Source organism: Pezoporus wallicus, unplaced genomic scaffold, assembly GCF_028554395.1.
Source record: "Pezoporus wallicus isolate ANWC-B61680 ecotype Strahan unplaced genomic scaffold, APGP_CSIRO_Pwel_v1 contig_4131, whole genome shotgun sequence".
NCBI lineage: Eukaryota > Metazoa > Chordata > Aves > Psittaciformes > Psittacidae > Pezoporus > Pezoporus wallicus.
This window is the reverse complement of record NW_026641950.1, coordinates 6118019-6142262: the sequence shown is the minus strand read 5'-3', so window position 1 is coordinate 6142262 and position 24244 is coordinate 6118019. Positions and strand designations below refer to the sequence as shown.

At 38.3% G+C, this 24244-nt stretch overlaps 1 protein-coding gene across 1 annotated transcript; it reads right to left on the bottom strand.

Annotated features, from left to right (window-relative positions):
* Positions 1 to 380: 380 nt before the first annotated feature.
* PI15 (peptidase inhibitor 15) lies at positions 381 to 24244 on the bottom strand. Its single transcript, XM_057426225.1, has 6 exons — positions 24033 to 24244; positions 23137 to 23479; positions 5203 to 5321; positions 4803 to 4935; positions 4526 to 4641; positions 381 to 1553 (listed from the first exon to the last, which is right to left on the bottom strand). Exons 2-6 carry the CDS (start codon positions 23407 to 23409, stop codon positions 1418 to 1420), a joined length of 777 nt encoding a protein of 258 aa, XP_057282208.1. The 5' UTR covers positions 23410 to 23479; positions 24033 to 24244; the 3' UTR covers positions 381 to 1417.

Here is a 24244-nt window from a genome sequence, read left to right as displayed (position 1 = left end):
GTATTGCTTTTCAAAGTTCATAAACTTCAGAGGTCTAAATGTAGCAGTGCGAGCAGACTAAACACATATATTTAAAGTGGAATACACTCTGGCCTGTAATACAAAGCCAAAACTCAAGACTATTTCAATGAAGTAGTAGTTGTGGCAGATAATTGATTTCCTCCTTTTCATAATCTGTTTTTCAAGAAAACTACCTGTATAATATTACATCTTAAAGTGTAGGTCCTCTTTATAAATGTTCTAGTAAGCACCCACAAGTGTTCACGTTTTAGTAGGAAAGGTATGAATAAAAAGATTTGGGTTTTACTAATTCACACACATCTTTTCAAGAAACACTGCAATATATACTAAAGGACACTACATATTGATTTAGAATTTCTGTAAAAAATCTGTATGAAGTTTAAAGTTGCCTAATGTCCTTTATTTGGAAATCCTATAATCTAATTTCAAATCTGATCTCTCCTTGAAAGTTTACCTGGCTGAGTTTCAGTCAGTGGGATAACACATATACGGGCAAACTTAACAGTGTAAAAGACAGTATGGATGTCATGTATTGATGTATGTTACTTTGTAGCAGTATATTTCTTCACTTCCTGTACAAGAATAAATATACTGCTGCAAAGCACCATTATGCATCATGACTGTGTTCAGAAACACAGGAATTTAGAATTAGGCTGTGCTATTATACCAATATTTAAAGTGATGCAGCTTTCTACCCAGGTAAGACTTTAGGCATGTGAGTTAACAGCCACTGCATCTTGGCTAGTGTGGTTCCTCATTATCTCTAATTTTCCTGTCTGTACACCAGCATCGATGACAGCAGCAGTCATGTGCTGAACTCTTCAAATGCCATAAACAAATTGATGTTGTGCATGAGGTAGGTAATCCTGCAGTTTCTCTTGCACATTTGTTTTCCTCTGCTCAGAGTCCCATTGACATTGCAGGTGAAAGCACCAGTGTAAATGAGAGGAACCAATAAGAGTGTGAGAACAATTTGTTGCTTTGCATGTCACACTCCATTTTTAAAGCACAGTATTAAACAATGACCTTTCTCTTTCTGAAGCTATTACCTTTTAAAGGAAGTCATATTCTTTAATCTTTTAATGTGCTTTTTATAGAGCCTAATCTTCAGGAAGCTACACTTGCTAAGGTGAAAATTATTTTGCTCTCCTTTAACAAATTATTAATAGAAAAGGGTTAATGCGAGTCTTATATCCAAAAGTGTTAAAACCAAATTATACTATACTTTGAAAGCTAATTATACAAAAGCATACAAAAAGAAAACATCAGAGTATTATTACAATATCTCTCTATATATAATATGTGCAAAATTCAATATACAAGCTTCTTGTTACTCATCCATGGGTTTTTGGGGTTTGGTTTGGGGCTTTTTTTTCAAAATAATGTAAACCTTAACTTATTTAAACCAGTATAAGTAGTTTGAGGTTACTCCTGGGAAACAAAGATTGTCAGTACAAGAACCTCCATAGCTTGGAGGGCAAGCTGAACATGGGACTCCTACTTTATATGGCGCTTCTCCAATCCAATTCCCCCTGAAAATAATAAAGGAAAATGAATGCTTAGTAAGGTCAGAGAGGAAGAAAAATAATCATTAAACATAGTTGTTTCGAGAAATTAAAGGTTTTGTCTTCAGTGATACCCCATAAACGCCCTGTTACCGAAAATATACGTTAATATATTTCTGGAGGTTACTGACAAGTATTGATCTATCAATTCCCCTAAACCAGCAGGAGAATGACCATGTCACCCCAGGCCAGTGGTCAATTCTATATCCTTTAGTCTCCATGGTAAAGTCCCAGTTTTCCTGGTTTTGCTTCAGCCAAGTGATTTTTGATTCTCTGAGCCTGGGACGGAGTATTTTTCACTGGAGGGCTGTATTTATGAGACCTTAGCAACATAAACATTGGTGCAAGGTTTTCCTTGAGCAGTTTCTTGTCTGGCAGTTATCTTAAAACTTGGTTTTAAGGCAACTCTTGAAAAGTGGAAAAATAAATTGAGTGAACTCCTGTTCTTAGGTTGGACTACTCCAGGTCCACATTGTGAAGCTCTGAGGTAGAATCCATGGTTAGAGAAAAGGTAAGATGAAAATTATTCTCAACAGTAATATATTAAGAACTGTATTTGGGCATTTATAGTGGTCTCATTAATGGGAGGAGAAGGAGGACTTCCATCTGGTGAAGTGCGGTGTAATAAAGCCTGAGTGGAAAGGGGTACAAGTCTGGAAACTGATCATGTGAAAAGAGGTTATTCTGAAATATCTAAGAACATCTGAAAAACACATCTAGACTTTTAGGTGCTTATATGACACCTGGGCTTTTAGAGATTCATGTAACATTCATGATGTAGGCAGAAAGAAAGTTAAAATTAGACTTTGATTTAAATGTTATGTCTCACTGAGCAGGCAACTCTACTCTAGTTTGCATGTGACATGGTATAGCAATGAGTAATGCAATTATTTATGAAACATTTTCTCATCCTCCACCTCCAAGCTAGTAACATTGGATCAAAAGCCCTGGTCTGGGTTGTGCCTTGGAATAAAGTAGGAATCTCTCAAATAATTTTCTCATTCCTACTTCTCTTCCAAATGGGTACAGCAGGCTGAGTGCTCAGGAAATATATTTAATTTGATAACAGATACGGAAATCCAGAAAGCTGATTTCTGCTTCATTTTCTATGCAACACATGGCTGATTTCTGTGATTCTGATAGAAAAGCAGGAGCAGGGACTTTTAAACTTTATAGTTACCCTCTTAAACTTTTTTCCTGATTTCAGAAGCATAGATTTTTTTTCAGCATTACAGCATAGTATCAGTGAAAATTATTTGAGTTCTAAATCCTAAATCTTTGCCAAATTCCAACCTCAATAACTTGGGTCAGAGCTGTAATACCCTCTTCTTGTTTAGAGGAGTTCCCTACTCAGAAAGACACAGTCTATTGACTGGCAAAGAAAATTCTGCATGTGTGCCCAAGGACTCTAAACCAAATATACTTAACTCAATCTAATTAATTCTTGGAAATATGAACTTAAGCCAAACAAGACCGCTCAGTATCCTTTTTGTAACTGTGCAATAAGTACATAGGAAACCCCCAATTCTACTACCTATAAACCAAAGTTCTACTCAAAATCTTATCCAGAGAAGAAGCTTGTAACTCCAGACTTTGGTTTGCTGTTTGAGAAACAATGGGATTTTTACACTGAGAAAATGTAAAATGTCATTAATTGATTGTTAACATATACACAAACAATGCAGCAGTTTTCAATAATGTGTAATGTATAAGCCTATTCTTTTCTTATATATGTACATGAGAGATGTACTCTTGAAGTTTATAATTTTTTTTTAATTAGGATACATCATAAGTAATATTTGGGTTTCTCTTATAAACTTTGATTTCACCTTGTCCACGTTGTAGAGCTAAAATTCAGATAGTTCTGCTGCCTGATCTTTGCTTCCTCATATACATTTCTTATCACCCTTTTCTACTAGATATTAAAGACAAAATGACAGAGAAATCTTTTTGATTCCCACAGGCCATTTTCCCTGAATTCCATTTTCTTACTAAATCCTATCTTTTTTTTAAGTTGCAGAATCTTTAAAAATTCTTTTACTCATGTAACAGCTAGAATAATGACATATTCTTGCATGCTCTTTGCCACAAATGGACCTGTGCCACTGTGAGTTTATGGAAAACATGCTCAATTAATTATACTTAGATTTCTGTACAGAACTATGGCTTTGCCTGATATAGAGTCAGAGAAAACAGCCATTTACATTGCCCATGCTGCTTACGAAGCACTGGTCCAAACCAGAACTCAAATCGAACCTTTCCCAGAGCCATGTTATTGATCCATTCTGCACCCAGATATAAGTTTGGGATGACATCTAGGAAATGCAGGGGGAAAATTAATTTCTTCATTTCAACCTAACACATGTCTGCACAGCTACTTGATACAGGGCTGCCTATGGCTGTCCTTTGAAGGACCCTAACATGGAAGGCAAGATGAGATTTGGAGACACTGAGCTTAGGTAGATGGACTTTGTAGGAAACCTATGCTATGGATACCCTTATGCAGCATGGTCATAAGCAAAAGCATCTTGTGGGCAACAACGTGTTCACAGTAAATCAAGGGTCTGAACTACAGTGGGATTGCTCACCTGAAGAAGACTAGGTCACCATGATTATATTTAACAGAATGAAGAAATAAGGAATTGAAAGTGAAGCGGAGTCAGCATAAAGAAGGAAGATAATGATGAAGATGATAATAATAATCCAGAAAAAAAAGGGTTTGGGTTTGTTCCTTACACATCAAGTTATTTCCTTTTCTTCCTTGTATACCAAAGTCATGAATTTTTTTGTATGTTCATTTGTAAAGTTAGAACGAAGGAGCAGCCAGCAGAAAAAGCACAAGAGGTCAAGCTGCAGAAAAAGGAGTAAGCAATCCTATGAGAGGACCAAAACATGCATGAAGTATAAAAGTAAACAATATTTAAAAGAAAGCAACTCACTTTGGCGCATAGTTGCATACCAAGTAAACGGCTCGTCGCCAAACAGATCCCCAGACGTTCATATTGTGGCATGTGTGGATTGCGCAGCCTATACGATTGGAAGTGGCCCAAACCATCTGAATAAATATTTATTATTGGTGAAGTCCAAATTGAAAGGAAACATATATATATATATACACACACACACACATTTATTTGAGAGAGAGCTATAAATACATGACAGAAAAGTCCAGCTTTGGACGACAGATTTTGAATAGAAGAATGTAATTCATATAACCTGTGTGTAATGGGTGCACATGGGTCCGTAACATCGCATGGGGCACCTGGGATTGCAGTCCTGAGGGTAAGGGAAAGCATAATCCTTCACCTCATCGTACCATGGCTTTACCAGCTGGAGAATAGATCGATACCTGTGTTTGTTTAAAATACAGAAAGAAAAACATGTAATTTTAGATTTAAGTCTTTTGGAACTTTCTGCTGCTAATTCCTCTGATGCAAGTCACCTAAATATACATTTCTCCATGCATCACTAGAGGCACAGCATTAAGCAGTAATACTCTTAAGCCAAATGAACACAGACAGATATCAATTATTGCTAGAATACTGGATGACAACTTGCACCTGGATCTCAAAAGGTGTTCAAAGACTGACAACTGTTTTGTAGGGTATCTGCCTACCTTCCAGTTCTTACAGATAGGTTCTGGCCCAAGAATCTTAGCAAGTAGGAAGGTCCATGGTCCCAAATGCATGTAGCAGCCCAAGCCTCTGCAGATTTGGCAAGAGTTTCATCCCAAACCTGACAAAATAAAATATCCATACAGTAGAATGAAAAAAAAAACAGATAGTGATCACACTGCAAGAACACAAGAAGCAAGTAGCTTAAGTCACAAATACACTATCATAACACACCAGGTGGGTAACCAGGCACACAGCTCTTCAATTCAGAAAACTGTGGGGCAGCATGTACAGGTTGTAGCAGGATTTGCCCTAATACTGGACAAAATTCCCACCCACATCAGAGGAAGCCAAGTATTCAGATCTCTCCCTTTTTTTCTGGAAAAGCCCTTTACTGAACAGGCATTCTCCTACCATTTCTCCTTCTGTGTTGATGAGATCCATGTGTAGAGAGGAGTGAAATGTTGGCTGAGACTCAGATAGAAAGTCAAAGTGAAGGAGAGGCACACGAGGAAGAACAGTTCAGCACAGGTATTACATACCCCACAAAACCCCAACACATTTGAAATAGGATCTCAAGAGTATATATAGCGAGAGAGAGTGTGTGTGGCAGCTTTTCATATTTGAGGACAGAAGGTCAAGAAAAGGGATTCCACAAATGCAAAGACTATGGATAGTTTCCAGGTGCAGTATGAGTTTCACCACTTTATTCTGCACAGGAGCTGACATTACTCCCTGCCTGGAATAAAAAAATAACAACTCTGTAAGAAGAGACAATTTGACTTCTTAAATTCTCCAATGATGGGAACATGACAAGTGAACTTAAATACTGTCTCCTTTATATGCTTCGCCTGCTCAAATTCTTAATTTGTAACTCTGCTGCCTTCTACATAGCAAATGGGCTTCTATCAACAATAACAGAGAAATCAGCAGTAGAATCTGCTGTACTATTGGACATCCAGATAAAGAAAACTGTTATATCACAAGTATGCATAAATCCTACTATAACTTAGTGTTTAAGTGATATCCAACTAGGCTGTAGATCCTGGAGTTAGATGTAAATTTTTAATACCCTGAGTGGAGTGTTTTGATGCAGGATAGTTTTAGTGAACTTCCAGTAAAAAGGCAGGAACAGAATGCGCTTACCAAGCCCAGTGCAGCTTTTTAAACCCAAACTCATAAATCTCGAGTGGCTATGAAATAAAGAGTATGCTCTCTCAAGTATGAAATAAGAGGCAAAATCAGAAATTAACTTATCAAAGGATAAGGTGGCCCATGCCACAGATATTTTCTGTACTATGAACTAATCATGAGATTTCTAACACTGAATTCACAGCTTTAATTTTGCAACCTGCAGAGTGAGCAGACTGCACAGACCACGGACCAGGAAAGTAATTCATGTCCTGACTCTGTCTGGTATTTTGTGAAATTTCTCTAAGTGAAAATGACAAAATTCAGTAAATTTTATGAAACTGCTAATATTGAGCAGGTGGGGTACCTCCTAGATTGAAACTGAAGCATCACAACAGAGAGCAATATGAACCTTTAATGCAAACAAACTTTCATTCAAGTTGAACCACCCTAGGAAAAGTAAGATGGATGGTGCTTAAAGCAGGGCATATTTACTTTACACCTATTTATAAAGAGTCCCAGAATAAAGTCAAAACAAACTGCCAGTAAAAGGACAAAACAGAGAAGTGTCAGGAAGCAGCAGGCTAAGAAGGACTGGTCTTAAGCCAGGGAACACTGACTTGAGCTCTGAAAAATGATGGGGAGTTTCTCAGAGGAGTTAGAGATAAGTCTGTAACTTGTGAAGAGAAGGGTAAGCTGGAGAACTAGGGTACAAGGGAGGGGATGTAAGACTGCTATGGCACCATCCAAACCCCAGGAAATGCTCCAGGTCCCAAGGAGAAGAAAACAGTGGACAGACATTTCTTCTGCTTCAGATCTCTGATGTTAAGTCAACTAGCTGCATGTGGATAGTGTAAAAAAACCCTTTATAACCTCTGTGGTATATCCCAAAAAGAAGGTTAAAGGAGGGGACAACAGTAGGTGCAAGCATAAAAGTGTGACTGAGAGGCTAGGGCCACAGTCAGCGTTCAGAGCCTGCCCAGGCCCAGGGGAACAGAGAACAAGGATCCAGCACAAGTCCAAACACAGGTGCCTGGCGTGCATCCATAAGGGGCAGCTACACCAGGACTGTGACACCCCATAAACACCCTCCTTTGCTGGGATTAATCATGCTTCTGCCGTGAGTGCTCCCTGCCAGAAGGCTGAACATGAGGTTTGCGTTCTTGCTCCCAAGTAACCTGGCTGCAGTCCCACAATAATCTAAATGTGTACTGTATTTGCACAAATAGCACCAAGCTCCTCATGTCCATCCAGCACATTTTTGCATATTAAATAGCCTTGCAAAATTGCATGTTATGTGTTTGAAAGAAATGTGAAGACCAGATTAGGTTTTTACTATTAATGCCCTCTCTAAACTAGGCATGGCCCCCGCCCTGGACAGTGAAAGCATTGCTAGTCCACTTCCATTTCTCCTTAGTTTCATTTTCTGGTTCTCAGGAATCTTCTGAAGCATTTCACTTGTAAAGTTTCAGGGGGTTGTTCCAAACTCAGTTAAAAAGTTGTGGGTTTGGCAGGTAAGCATTACTGTGATACATAGTGAGCTCTGCTTTCCATTATCTATTCACTCTTGACCACTCTCTGGACTTAAGAAACTTGGCAAACAAAAAGGGAAAAAAAAAAGCGAGAACAAGAAGAACTTAACTACTGAATAAGAAATAAGGTGAGGGGATCATATGCAGCATCTTTTAATTTCCTCCATTCCAGCCTTTGTGAAGAGTCCCTTCCTGCCGTGTAGATCATTTCTATTTCATGGAAGAAGACTGACTGCTTCACCTTCCTTATTTTCCTAGAAGAAAAGGTGGTCTCAGTCCCTCTAAGACTAGCTCTCAATCATCTTCATGAATAAGACAGATGAATTAATATAGGCTGATGAACAGAAATTATCTCACGATGACTTAAAATATTTTAAATCTTAAAACTGCAAGAGTTCCCCCTTTTCAAAGAATTCTGATCCTGAGTCCATACTTGTATTGATTTATATTTCAGTTAAGTCCCCTGTTTTGGGCATGTAAGAGAAAAGGGCAAAGACACCTGGATTTTTTAACCATGAGGCTTCATTGTTATGTATAGATAAATAACATATAAAGAAATAGAAAAATATCCTAAAAAGATAAAGTGAAGTAACCTGAAAGCCAAAAGGAAAGTTTCTGTATGATAAGATGTCTTGGGTTCAGCAGTAGCAGTCATTTTTCTCCTTATTAGTAGCTGGTGCAGTGTTGTGTTTTTGACTTTCAGCCTGGGAACAGCACTGGTAACACCGATGTTTTCAGTTGTTGCTCAGTAATGTTTACTCTGACCAAGGCCTTTCTGAGTCTCATGCTCTGCCAGGGAGGAGGGGAAGCTGGGAGGAAGCAGAGACAGGACAACTGACCCAAACTAGCCAAAGAGGTATTCCATACCACAGCACGTCATGCCCACTATATAAACCGGGGGCAGTTACCCGGAAGGGTTAGATCACTGCTCGGTCGGCCTGGGTATCAGTCGGTGGGTGGTAAGTGATTTTATTCTCTTCCTTTGCTGTTTCCCTTATCATCATTATTATTATTGGTGGCAGCAGTAGTGGTTTGTGTTATACCTTAGTTACTGGACTGTTCTTATCTCAACCCGTGGGAGTTACATTCTTTCGATTTTCCTCCCCATGCCTCCGGGAGCTGGGGGGAGGAAGGGGGGGGAATGAGAGAGAGATTGTGTGGCTGAGTTTAAACCATGACATATGAAAGTAAAAATCCCAACTTAATTAGCAAAGACTTTAAAAAATTATGCTATTAACAAAATTATAAACTTTGAAATGATGGCCAATCCAGTGTTTCTATTTAACATGTTAGAGAAAGCTGCCTGGCATGAACATAAAACTGCAAAAGGAAAAAAAGCAGAAAAATTTGCATACTCAGCAGGTCAAGATTTAAGGAAATGCCTAGTGCCAAGCTATGCTCATTATCTCTGTGGTGACTGCAAATCTTGATTTGCTAAGTCATTAGTAACTGCGGAAGCAGTCACCTTCCTTCCACCCAGCATAAATACTCCCTCCCAAACTCTCCAGATCACTGATTTGGTCCAGCATGTAAACCCTCCCCACTCCTCAACTAGGATTAACTGAGCTGTGATAGAGTTAAAGCGTCTCACCACACTTCCACTGGCAACTTGAAGTGAACATCCTTTGGCCAATTTATTTTTGTTTCCTCAGCCAAAGATTATTTTCCTAGAAAGCTGTCCTACTGCGCTCTCTGCACCCCTCCCAGCAAAACTGCACTGCAAAACTACACTTGAAAATCAACTAGTGGACTGAATATAGAGAACAGGCCAGTGCTTCTACATGGGGAGTTTCAGCATGAGAGAACACTTTATGAGGCAGCTGTGCGTTGTTCTCTGAACTCATACAGCACATGCTGGTTGAGAATTAGGACTAAAATCTTAGTGTAAATAAAAGTCAGCAGGAATTTTGTGAGTGAGGTCAGAATTTCACCCAAGTTTTGTGGGTTTTTTTGCTTATTTCACTCTGTAAACAAATAGTAAAATTATTTTATTCCCATAGTATAAATAAGCAATGGAGTGTAAAATTAAATATCTTTAATGTTGAATGAAATTTCTTGAAGCCCAGAACACAGACTTCTTTCCCCAGGGGAAGTCTTTTAATGTTGTGGGTCACAGTTTCTTTGTATTCTCTGTTTCTATCGCTGTTTTATAGCTTTCTCTCAGTTGTTCTTAGGTAATTTATACTGTAGAAGGGATGGAGTTGCCCTTTTGTCGCAACAGCTTTGTTGGAACAGGAGGCCCTGGTCGCAACTATCCTCTCAGGTATTAAAATGATGATGAAGCTGTATAAACATATGATGAATAAAAAAAAAAAAAAAAAAACAACCACAAAATTAAAAAGATCTGTCCATAACACTTGTTGAAAAATAACTGGCTCTTCTTTTCCCACATTAATAGCTATGTATTAATTTGAGGAATGCTGTATATAACCATTTTTACAGTTAGAATTGTACTCCTAATATCAGTCATTAAATGGAGTAGCTCTCTCTTGACATGTCTTAGGGGACAAATCCTGTTGCAGAACAGGAGTTAAAGCTCAAAACAACAAGCTACTTCTGACAGCAACCTCACTACTTTATCTGTAAGTAGAAAACATTCAACAAGTATACCAGAGGAAACTGAATGGAATCCTCTTAATCCAAATCATTTGTTCTTACTACAAACTTTCTAAGACCATTGTATTATTGTAAACATACTGTTACTCTGGCTACTTTCACCTTGTAGTAATTACATTTGTAAAGTTAAAAGTTTCATACTCCTAGATTTAAGTGTACTACTGCAACATGCACAGCCTGAACATGCAAACTTTGCTGAGAACATCTATGAATGGTGGGTATATGAAGTTGCAGTTAAATTACATTGACTAAAACAAAGCAGAGATTCGAAGCAGCATTCTCAGGGCCTAGATCCCATCATTGGTCCTAATGAAACATCAGGTCTGGGAATTTTGATGGTATCAAGAAACTGTGTCACTTGAGATCTGTACCTTTCCTAAAGTAGGGGTCATATATTCACTACAGGCCTTCTGAATGACTAACTGAAATTATTTGATGTGTGAACCTCCCTAAAGACTTTCTATTTCCATGGAGCACCTCCCAGTTACCTGAATAAGGTCTGATGTAGGAACTCTGGATGTCAGTGAAGCTTGTAACACGACCGTTTCCTTAAACTAACCCATCTTAGTAAGATGGTGCAAACACAGGCACCACAAAGTTTCTGCCTGGAACCAATATTAAAACCCTGTGTTTCAAGCTGATTTTGTGAGATTTCACTCTGTAGTCCACAGGACCTTAGGAAGCAGTGCGTGTCTCTCAGCTTGTCTATCCAAAGGATGCCAACACCTGGAGAAAATGCTGCATCACATCATTTTACAAGATTTTTCCATAGCAGGAAGAGCTATGAACATTATACATAACAGAAATGCATTTAATGAATATTAATTTCATCATGTGCTGAAATAGGAGGAAAAGCTCAATATAGAAATGGCTGTCCATGTCTATTACTTTAGCTTTTTGATCACATGCATTAAGTTTTCTCATTGCTTTAGAGAAAACTTTTATCTAGCAGGAAGAAAGGAGAGAGAAGGTTGCCTTAGCCTGCTACGGCTTCCTCTCATATTCTGTGTTGTAAATGAGTTCTCGGACGCTATAGATCATCCAAAGTATCACTAGCTAAGCCAAGTAAGGAAAGAACAAATATCTGGGAACTTCACATAGACCCTTGATGGATGTTTTTCTTAAAACCAGAAAATTCCTACCCCTGCAAGTGTAAAAATGTCATATTCCTAAGTTAATTTTATGCATACTAGAACATGTTAATTACTTGTTTCCTATTTCTGTAAGAGGATGTCTCCTCACTATTTGAAGAACAAGCAGAATGTGAATGTTTCATAGTTTACAATTGGGGAAAAAAATCTGTGCGCTTTATAAATATTAAAATAGGCATTCGTTTCTATTTCATATCTTCAACACACTGTCAAAGAAAAGAAGACTTGACAACTCATAATTCAAACTTTCCATGTTGCTGATACCTACCCTCAGATTTATGATCTGATTGGTAAATTTTGCAAAACATGCTGTGATTTCTTTTTATTTTTTTTTTTTTTGTCCCCATAGAAAGTGATTACTGGCTTCTTCCAAAGTCATCAATAACATCTGTCTCTTTACTGCATTTACTTTCTGTGAGAGTGATGTTATATTGTCTTTTTCTCATGACTCTTTCTCATGACTCACTGTTTCAAAAGTAAAAATATAAAATATTTATTTCAGTTTTCTTACAGGTAAACAAAAAGGACTGATTCAAGCAGTAGAATACCTCCCAACAGGTATTTAAATCAGTAATATCATTAGAACTGAAAGGTAAACTTAAAATTAACATTTTAGTTGCCTGCTCCACAGCTGCCACACCTAAGAAGGAATGACTGATACTGTCCTCTGGAATTACACCCCTTTGTGAGGTGTTCTTAAAGTTCAGAATTTTGAAGAAGATAAAGTTAAGATCCATTACTCCTGACAAATATGGGGACTGAGAAAAAAATATCAACCTAACCTTTGATAGTCTAGTTCATTACGCAAGGTGTGGAAAAAGGAGAAGTATTATTTAATGGGGATGACCGTTTAGTCAAGGATGACTTTCCATGAGAAAGCTGAAACATTTTTAATTTTTATTTCCTGTTTTTCAGACACAAAAAAAAACATGTTCTCAGAATAATCGGATACTTTTCCTGAAGCTCAGAATACAAATTTACACTGATAAAAGAAATTGTCTCCGTATTGTTAAATCTTGTTTATGCATGCCTTGTTGTATGAGAGACATCATTACCAATGCAAATGGCAATGAACTCCCCCTTCTCTGCAAGTACTCTGAAATAGTTATTAATGGCAGCAGGTAGTGAGAATTTGTGTTCTCAATACAAAAGGAGCAGAATACACAGTGATACACTAATTCTGTGTTGATATCTTTGTGCTCCGTGGATGTTTTTAGAAGCATTTAAATTTACAGCCCTCACTGTCGCAAAGAAACTATGAAAAAAATGTGAGAACTAGGAGTGCTCCTTCCTTGAGAATTGCCAGCAGACAGATTGTTAGACAGAAGATATGGGCTAACTGGGGAATCCATAAAGACATGTTTTTAACCTGGCAGCCTAGGCAGTCTGCTAATGATCATTTTAAAGCATTCAAGCAATAGAGAACTGTGCTTCCATTCTTCTTGTGCCATCACAATCCTTAATCTTTCCTGGCCCAGTTTTATAGCCAGTAGCAAGGAAGCTCCCTTCTCTTGCACAAGGGTACAAGAGAAACTCTGCAGAGCACTGCTCTGAATATTAAATATCAGCAGCAGCCCTCACTAATTTGCTGTTTGGTTGTGTTATAATGACATATCAGATAGGGTAGTAATCTGCATATTTCTCAGTGGTTAAACAAAACATACACATCCTGGTTACTCACTACCCTTCTAGGAGTTCCCTGAGTGCCAGCAGTGTGAGAACTGCTGCCCATAATGCCACAATAGCCATGGTGTGACCTTCCCTGTCAGCTGGCTGAGACCGCTTGTACAGCTGAAGTGACAAGCACCAGGTACAGGTTTGAGCACAAATCCAGAGCAAACAGGAGAAATACTCTGTTTTGACCTCTCTCCTCTTCCACCCTCCTCCTTCTTTTTATTAGCAGCTTCAGATTATTATTTGACACAAATCCACAATGGTTCACATGCACATCAGAAAGGTCGCCAGTAGGACCTTCTTTTAGCAGCACTCAGACAAAAAGTTAACCTTTCTATTATCCATTAGCCCTGTACTTCTGCCTGTTTGCCCAGCTGAAGATCAGAAGCTCTTTCTTCTGGAATGACAGCAATTGAGAAAGAAGAAAACTTCAACCCAAGTGATTTCTTCCTGTGTGAAAAACACTGGGAAGCTGATGGATGAAATCCGATGTGTCCAGCCCATCTGTGCAGCTGCACTCCACAGCTGCTAGTGCAAGTCCCAGAGTGGATTAGCAGATGTAGGCTGCTGTCATCCAACATGTAGATCCTGTCCTCATGGGTCACTCAGCCTGCAGCCTTGCACCAGCTGTACCACTTGCACATGCAGGGGCCATCTCTCACAAATCCCACAGCAACATGCAAAGCACGCCAGAGTCCCTTGCCCAGCTTCTCCTTTTCTCTTTTGCACAGTCAAGCCTGTAGCATTTTCAGGTTCAGAGACTTCCTGTAGGACCCCCCACCATGTCCACTACCCCACAAAGCTTAATTAAACAACCTACCAGCCCTTCTGCCTGCATGCCTTTTCATCAGAGTGACTGAGCCTCGTCTCTTTGCCTTCACTTTTTTCAATACATACTGTGGATGAAAATATATGAGCTCATTGGAATTTATAGACAGATTTGGCAAACTTAAATATTTATTTGGGCTCTAGTCTGTCTCTCTCTCTGTGTGTAAGAATATGAGTACTTTTTGCTTTCACCTACCACCTGTTAGAAGTTTTACTCTGCATACTGTCATATGGTGCCTACCATATCTGCAAGTCCTTTCCCAAATGCATTAGGTAATAATTTGAAAGGTTACACAGAAAATTGCCAACATCTTCTCTCTAGAGAAAAAAACCTTGAAGGGAATCACAGTTCTGTACTTCATTTTTTTGCACATAAATAGAGGGTTAATACATCAAGCTGCTTGTCTAATACTCCATTGCAACTCAAATTGTGCAATGTTTTATAGCCAATTTACTCTCATATAACCAAACCTCCAAACATCTGATTCACACTTCTGAAGGGCTCAGTACTAGAAGGTCTCTCTTATAGTAATCAGGGCATCACCAGACATATGTTCAAGAAACCTCATTGCCAGAAATTCTTTTCGTATGAAAATTCAAGTCTGTAATTTATACAGAAGTTTATATTCCTGCATGTCTATTTGGTACAAATTCAAAGTGCTATCATTTGAGTCCTGACCACTGTTAGTAGTCAATTTGTTTCTTCTAAAGGTTGTCTGCATTTCTTTTAAAGTTTGGCACTAGGCTTTCAAACAATAAGAAACAAAGAAAATTGGTAGGCTATCAGATTTAATAACAATAAGCCTCACTGATATGCTATTATTTGTTTAGCTTTTGGGAAAGATAAATATCAGAGCTACATATCTTAAAATATTCAGTGCTTTCCTAACCTACTGCAAGGCATATTTTAGTTGGCAAGAGCTTATCTCGGAAGTGGTAACACGGACCAAACTTTGTCTAGTTCCATGTCACCCTGACAATTGGTCCTAAGTCTGACGAGGAAGGTGTCTGACCTCCATCATTTTAAATACAATCAGAACAAATTGCCTTTTGCAAACCCACAAAATGTGAATGAAAAATTTATTTCTTTTGTGGTGTTTTGCTTCTATTCTAGATGAAAAAAAAAATCTACTTTTTTTGCCTTTTTTTTAAAAAAAGGCCACTAAAGTTTTTCATTAAAACAAAAAAAAATATTCTTAATATCTGTAAAAGCTTTCAAAGAAAATACTTTTATTTTCTAAGTAGCTCTGACTGAAAGATATGGCAGCATGACAAAAGAAAACACATATCAGCTTCTTTCTTCAGGACAAAGAAGAAAAACAATAGTTCTTTATTCTCAGAAGAAGAAAGCTCAATTTAAGATTCTTTTTCTTGATACAGATTAACAGATACTGCAACAGATACAAGCTGCAAACCCAAGTCATTCTTAGTTGAGTTAAAACAGACCTCAAACCCCATCCCAGGGCACCTGGAGATGCATTCACACATGGTGGTGCCTGTGCTAAAGACAGTATTCTGTCCACGAAAAGCAAACAAGTGGTTGCCCTACAGTTTCCATCTTTTGCTGTCTTTATGATACACATTTCCACAGACCTGGGTAGACTATGTTCTTTTCAGGTATGGGAAAAGAATGAAAATGTCGAGAGGTTTAAGGTTACTATCATCTCCATTCATGTCTGAAACAAAGCGATATGTACTTTGGATCAAGACTGTTGTGAAAAATGCCTTGTCTCTGTTTTTAGCCAAGAAGTTCAAGAGGTGCTACATTTAATAATAAAGGAATGTCTAATTCTGATGGCTCTGGCCAGGCTGCTTCTCTAGCAGAGACTTTACTAGGTTGTTTTTTTGTTTGCTTAGATTCCTAGAAGGCTTTCTTTTAATACTAAACTTAAATAATGTAAATATTACAAAACACCTTCTAGATAGATGTTTTAAAATTTTTATACATAAAACATTGGAAATGAGCTCTAATACCAAAGCAAGTTTAACACAGTCATTCTTTATCACAATATTTATCAACAACAGCATTTTGGGGGAAGTTCTTCAGATTTTTCAAGGAACACTTTCCAGGAAAATTCCTTTCTGTGTAATGTAACTCTTGAACAAGCCTTCTGTCATTCACTCTGAACATAAGTGATGGCTTTAATAGGGTTTCCTAGCCTTTTGCAGATGAAAGTCTACTAGAAAAATGGGCATCATCCTGCATCTTACCGATAGCCTACAGGTAGTATAGTGCTGCATTACTGACAGTGGTGCAGTAGGAAATAGATAAGTGGATAAACTCACCTGTGAGGAAAAAGAGCCAGGTAACTCTGTTGGGCAAAATTAGCAGAAAGTAAGCTCAACTACTCTTACTTTCTTTCAGCTTAGTGCTAGTTGCCATGTTTTGCCCCCACTGCAGAAAAAGGTTGAGTATGCTGTAAAATGTTTGCTTCCTTTCAATACTGTCATGCAGACAGCCACCCCTAACTGCAAGCATGTAAAGGACATCAATTCTTTCTGTTTTCTTCGAAGTGTCCAAGGACTGATAGAGTTCATTAGCCCATGATCTTTAGGCACTCCTGGTGTTGGTTATGGCACCAGGCAGAAGGGACATACTCAGTTGGCTAAACAGAAACATAATTATAGGAGGGTCAAACTGGAACCAGTGAACACATTTCCCCATTACACTCCTTCTCATTTGTTCTCACCTCACTTTAAATTCCCTGCATGGCTAAAAGCTATGGCAAACTGGGATATGTGGACTACACTGGGGAAGCTCTCAGCACTTTGATGTCTCTCCTCCCAGAAGACTGGGTTGAGCTATACTTAGATTTACTTTGTGCTCTGGCATGATGAAAATCAGATTAAGATCTTTGTACCCTGACTTACCATCCGATTACTTTATTCCAACTTTCATCATGTATATAGGATTTAAGGGAACAAGGCTGCCAGTAACTTCCATAGTAAATTTTCCATTGCATTGTGGGCCTAATCTGCTTTGACATTTAAGGGTGCTACTCACCGATTTAACAAAGAAGTTGTAAATGGAATGCAAGTGTAATTTGCTCCAATACACAGAAGCGTTGTAAGACATGCACATGGAAAAAAGGAAAGATTATATGCATGCATGTATGTATCTTAATACCAAGAAAACTATCAGTAAATAGGTAAAGGGTAATGTTTGAAATGAACAGGAGAGAAATTATATTAGACAGTGAAAAAGTGCATATAAAGGTTAATTATCTGAGGTTTAGAGGGAAATATTTAGGTTAGACATTTGGAAATCATTTCTATTCCTAAGGTAAAATATTTGCCAAGAGATGTGACTGAGACAGCATCACTATATGTGTTCAGTAGTAGACAAGATGAAAACCATATGTATTTAATGCAGAAGGACGTCCTGCAACAAGGCAGGGATAAACTATATGAATTAGGAGTTCCTATCCAACTCATTAGACATAAATCTTGAAGGAACTAGCCCTACAATCCTCACCCACAGACGTGGATGATTTCAGTGGGACCATGTAGATGAGCCAGGGCAAACAATTCAAGAACAAAATGTCCTCTAAGACTTAGAATGGTCTGTAATAAACCACATTGACAACAGCAAAAAAAAAAAAAAATAGGTAAACAAGATGAGAAGCTTATTTAGCAGAAATGCTTCTGAATTTGAGAGAAAACCAAATTAATTCACTTTTTCCATGTCTATATAAAAGGTTTAGGACTTTGGAAAACTTGAAGTAGGTTTTTTTCTTTTTTGGGGTTAGTTGTTTTGGGGTTTTTTTGATTTTCATTTTGTTTTACCCATTACCTATGGCATATTCACAGAACACCTTTTTAAAGATCACTTTGACAGAAAGAAAATATTATCAAGACTTTCAATTTTAAGAGTGAAATAATAAACCAATTATTTACATTTATGACCATTAAGTGGGGTATTTTCTTGCTTCTCTGACCTGACTTTGTAAGTTTGCTTCCTCTCCATGAAGAGCTGCAGACAAGTCTCCATCACCTGAGCAAAAAGGGTCACTCCTAGGCCACACATAGTGCACAGATTTCTCCCGTGTCTCATATGGACTCCCTCACACAGCTACAGGAGTTTCTTTTGGAACAAAATTACTTTCATCTTAGAACAATAGTTCATTTCCTTTGTCCATTTTATAATGGTCTTTCATGTGGATTTACTAGAAATTAATAGGATCAGATTCTCCATCCCTTCTGGCTCCTCTGCCACCAACTCATGAGGAAATCTCTTTATATTGCCATGAAATAACTCCTGCGTGTCCAAAAAAAAAACTCATTTCAGGCTAGTCTGGGAATCTTTTACTATTTTGAGTCCTACAAAGTGACATATTCAATGAGGGGCAGATTTTGCCAAATATAGGAGTGCATTTATGCAATCACTGAACAAAAAAAATGCGTATCAGAACATCTTCCATACATTAGCTGGATCAAGTTTATCTAGAGCATTTTTCTGCTCTTAAAATCTTCAGACAGCATTCCACAAACATTCACCTTCTTGTTTTTGAGCATGCAATCTATTATACTTCAGACATGCTGCTGCCAGTCTACTAATGACCATGTTGATCAGTACTGGGCTCAGGATTCACCCTTGCAGAGCCAACAGTGAACTACTCACAGCTTGTTTTTCAGTATCGCTCCTCAACAAGTTATTCAAACCACTTCAGAGTACTTTAGAATAGGTTTTCCCCACTTTCCCTGTGGGAAAGTCATGGTGGACAGTATTCAATGCTCATTAAAGCCCAGCTATATCAGAGTTACTGCTTCTGCTTGATACATGAGAAGCTGTTAATAGCATGCCTGTATGTAAGCACTTCTTGACCAAGTTTTGCATGCACACAGTGATGTGGGTTACAATAAAGACCATATGGACTTTTAAAAAACTGGCCTCAAGCGGGGTGATTGTAGGGAAGGTATAATTAACATTTGATTCTCATAGGAACAGACATCTCATTAATGAATGTTTTGGGAGCCTAAAGATAGTACCAATGCATACTAAATGATAAGTTTTATGAGACTCACATTTCAGCTAGCAACAGCTCAAATCTTTACTAGCCTACCAAGTAGCAGAGATATTCCAGAAAGGCAAGGCAGGCTTCTGTAGTACAGAACAAGCATTCAGAAAAAGGGATTTGCTTGTACACAGACTTCCACTGGATTTGCAGGTTTACATACCTTTCACGCTAGAGAGATGCAGGCAATTCCACACCTCACTTTTTCTGAGCCATGAATTTAATGGAATCCTTCTGCTTTCTCCAGAAAAAAACAAACAAACAAAAAAAAAATCCAAACAAACAACTAAAGCCAAGTGGATTATTTTGACCCTTTGCCAGATCAAAAGTATGGTGTCATCTTTCTTTCTGCAGGTATGGCATCAGCTTTTAGAACACTGAAGAATGACAGTCACAGGCTGAGGAAGAATGAAGGATGTCATAAGTCTCAAATTAAATTAAGAGGTCATTATTTCTAATGGTCTAAAAGTCCTTGTTTCATTTCTTTCACTTTCTCTCAGTCTTTGCACTGACTCTAGATTTGTACTTGCAGAAAAACTTCCAATTGATGGCTTCAGCAATACCAGAACCAGAACCAAAAGGAGGACTACTTTAAAGTCTGATGGAAAGGGTACTAATGTCCCAAAAGAAAGATTTCCCAAAGTCTAACTGTGTAAAGCACACCGGTTTCTTTCACTAAGGACTGATAATAAAACTGTGTGTCCCATCACTGTTTTTTCCTCTTGGCTGTTGGCTTTCATTAGGGACTGCATACAACAGTCCAGGGCAGCAGTCAGGTACACCTTTCTCCAAGAGAATTAAAACACTCCCCCAGCTCTGTTACTGCAGTGTTCATCTGAACCTCCCCTGCCTAACACATGTGTCCCTGCCCATGGCAGGGGGGTTGGAACTTGATGATCTTAAGGTCCTTCCCAACCCTAAGTATTCTATGATGATTCTATGTGCCTTCAAAGCCATTTTTTGAGACCTCTTGTCCAAAGTCCTAGAGCACAAAAACCTCCCAGACAGTAAGCACAGACAAAATAATGCACAAGGAAGTCTAATTTTCTATAGATCATAGGATCATAAAATGGTTTAGGTTGGAAGCGATCTTAATGATTATATCATTCCAACTCCATTCCATGGGCAGGGACATGCAATGAACGCGTGAGAAGGGGACTGCATCAAGGAAAGGAACAGAATGCGTCAAGGAGAAAAAGCCCCAGAAAAGGTTGGCTGTGAAGAATGTAATCACAAGAACCCACCCTTATAGCTAAACCCTGAGTTCTTACCAGTGGAGAAGAAAAAGCAAATGGACTGTAAAAAACTGAGAATGTGATACAACAATTCATGAGAAGTACAGAGGTCCTAACAGAATTAGGAAAAAAAAGAACAAAATACAATTTAATATGACTGTGGACAGAGAAAAGATGAGAAAACATCTTTTTCTTGTCCTTCCAAACTGTTTAGTCTTTTTCTACTTCAACACACTTAAAAAAGACAAAAGATTTCCACAACCTACTGCATCTGTAAGTAATTCCAGTAATTCTCTAACATGAGACATCCTTTTTAGTCATTGTTAGGGGAAACGGTAAAGGCCACTTTCATCACTACCACTAACTTTTCCACAGTATTCAGGACAGGAACACACACTCTGGAAGGTTCTTTCAAGCACAGCACTTGTTGTCTGCTGGTAATGACAGTGTGTTTGCTGTGTTATTTATGAAAGTGAGTACCAAATAACACAACATCTTCTATACATAACAGCAGCAACCTTAAGTCCCTATTAGATACAACAGATGTTGTGCCATACATAGAAACTATACAGAGACCTAACAGTGGACCAATCAAATTCAAACATTACTGATACAGGGGTTCCCAGTCTTCGTATGGCTTACATGTCATCTTCAAGACCTTCCTACCAAAACCTTTCTGAAGCCACAGATGCGAAAAATTGAACAGATGCTGCCATGGCTACAAAGAAGGTGGCAAAGCAAGCTATGTACAATGTTGCTCACTGTGGTTTTTGCTCTCTTACATGGAACACACACAGACTGATTAAATTCTCGAAGACAATTGGTGGCAAAGGGATTGGCTGCCACTTCAGAATCCAAGTTCAAGTTGTGCTCTGGATCATTACCTACATAGCTTGAGGTGCTGCTCTGAATTCTGCAGCATGAAGTTATGAAGTACTTTCAGACTGGGAAGACAAATGTGAAAGAAAGCCTAAGAACCTGCCCTTGAGACTACTGGTTGGGCTGATGCTGATGGGAACACAACCCACAGCTGGTTGGTAATGGTAAAAGCAATAGGAGGAAAGGCAAAGAAAAAGTTAGTATATAAGCTGCAAGGCTTCAGTCTTAATTTTGTACCAAACCTTGCACAGCACAATTGCAGAGCAGAGCTGCAGCAGAATACCCAACTAATACAGATAAAATCGAGGCAGTTTATGCATATGAGTGCATTAAAATAAATTAATCAAGGAAAATTAAAATTGCTTTTTCTTTTGAAGTTTTTTTTTGGTTTTTGTTTTTTACTGAACAGGCTAAGAACACTGCACTTACAAAACTCTTGGGAATATGACAGGGTGTTGGCTTCAGTTAAGCAAACTGCAGGAGCACATTGCTAAAGCACAGAAGCCAAGGAAGGGCATGGTAGGCTGCCATTCCCTCAGACATTACAACAAAGTTTATTTATGCAGAGTCAAAGGAAACATCAGTGGAGTGCACAGCAATGAAAATGATGACTGAGCTTGCCTTCTGACCTTTCTGTTTCTTCTGTCTCTGACCTTTCCACTCAACCAAACTTCAAACTCAGCCTATAGTATGGCAACAGGTCTTCATCCTGATATGTTTTGAGTGCACTTCGCATTTTGAGGTGCTGCTGGGATGTGCTAAGCCAATTTTATAATCAAATCCAGATTTAAGTAACACCTGTGATAGAAAGGTCACCAAGTTGTTAGTCATTAGCTGCTAAAACGGAGGAGTTGTTATCACTCTTATCCTCTTTTTATGTCAAGCTGATGGTATCCTGTTTCTCAAACCTGTTAACTAACTGTTGTCATATGAGAAACTCTTGTGACTTCAAGCAGATACATGGTGCTGACACAATTTGTCTGTGCTTTTAGAACAGGGTGAATACCCTACTTAGAAGGTAAAAAAGTTTATGCTTGGCCAGCCTATGTTTAACATTAGAGGTCTACACTATGCATGCATTCAAAGTTGGAACACAAATAGCAAACATGCTACTTTAGCTAGTACTGCCAAGTATGAAATCACAGTGAATGAATAACTCCTATCATACCTGCAGGAACAGATAATTCATATAATGAGTATTTGCCAATAAGGGTAAAAAGCGCCTGCCACAAACATAACATTTTGCGTACACTGAAATCCTACATATTAGAGAAACATTTAAAAGCAGCATTGTATCTGATGGAAAAATAGAAGCATTAGATGCACACAGACCATATGCAGTAAGTAAAATACATGAGCATGAAACAAACAGTGCATCAGACGAATTACTTTACAAATACAGTTTTACCATTTTGCCTCCAAAAGTATTATGTGTGAAAGAAAGTAGAAATGGTCACTGGCTACCTTTTGTATAAGTCAAGGCAATGACTTTAAATGAAGTCCACAAAACTGATGGGGTTACTAATGATTAGTACTTTAAACACATGTGAGTGTGTGTGAGGACATCTTGTGATCACACAAACTATTCCTCAGGCCAGCAAACAGTTAATTCACAGATTCATTTACTTGGGTCTCAGAAGCTTCACTGGGACTACTCACAGAAATGAAAATTCAACAAGGCAAGTAAAAGGTTCAGAGTTCAGTATTTGGCTTTAGCTTGCTTATGTTAATGCAACTTTAAAAATGTAAGGAAAGAACATTTTAGTAAACAATGCTAAAAATCATTTATCTACTTAACTAAACCCTCACAATTTAAGAAAAACAGACCACTGATTTACAGTTTGGTTTACTCTGAAATAAACAAAGCTCACTTACCATATATTCCATGTTGGACGCAGGTGGGAAGACTTTGCCTCTGACTTGATTATGATAATCAAGAATGGCAATCATATCATTCTGTGAAATGTAGCGCTTCCGCCTGGCTTTAGGAATTTTTGCAGAGTCCAGATGAGCTGCCAAAGCTGTCTCAATGTCAGTAAAATTATGGTCTGACAGGAGCAGGTCAGTGGAGTTGGGTAACACTAATGCACTTGTTTCACAGAGAATGGAAAATAAGAAAGCACAACTGATTGCAGTGATTACTATCATTTTGGGGCCAAAGGAGAAGGATAAGCCACAGAGGGACTCTGCTTTAGGTACTCTGCAGTAGAAAACAAATCTGTAGAAGAGAAGATGTCAAAGATGTGATTCTGTACATCTGGGTAGCAGAACAAAGTGAACTAGCAGTCTGTGATCAGAAAAATGACTCTGTCTTGTCAGCTCAATCATAACAACAATCCAGTCAGAACATGTGCTACTGAGCAATTTCCAATAACCATCTTAAGGGCTAATATGTCTGTACTACAATCACACCAAATGAAGTATCATTACACAATGAATTACGTAATCAGAGCTATTCCTGAAATAGGGACAGTGCTATCACACTGGATCAGTCCATAAAACACATTACAAATCTTAAATGGGGAGACTTCAAGGAACCTCACAGCATGTTTTCCAGTGAAAATGAAAAATATATCCTAGGCTATGCCTATCCCATATGCATGGATTATTTTGACACAATGTGGCACAGATAAGCTAGTAGGCAAAAGACAACAAATATAGCATGAAAGCAGGACATCTTAGAAATAGCATTCAGACCTTAACTTCAGCAAAATGTGATAAGCATTGATAAAACTACATGCAAAGCAAACTTACTGAGTTGAATGGCTTACCTCTGGATAATACCAAGAAAAAAAAAAAAGAATACAGCCTATTGTTCTCCCAGTATATACAGCACTCTCCTATATGATGATATGAACCTTTGTGAAGGAGTGTCTGCTATTATAAACCCCCAAAGAACAAAATTGTGCTGGTTTTGAAACTTCTGGCCTCACGAGCTGCTAACCGCTTTTATATGTTACAGTCCGTATGAGCCAGAACAGGC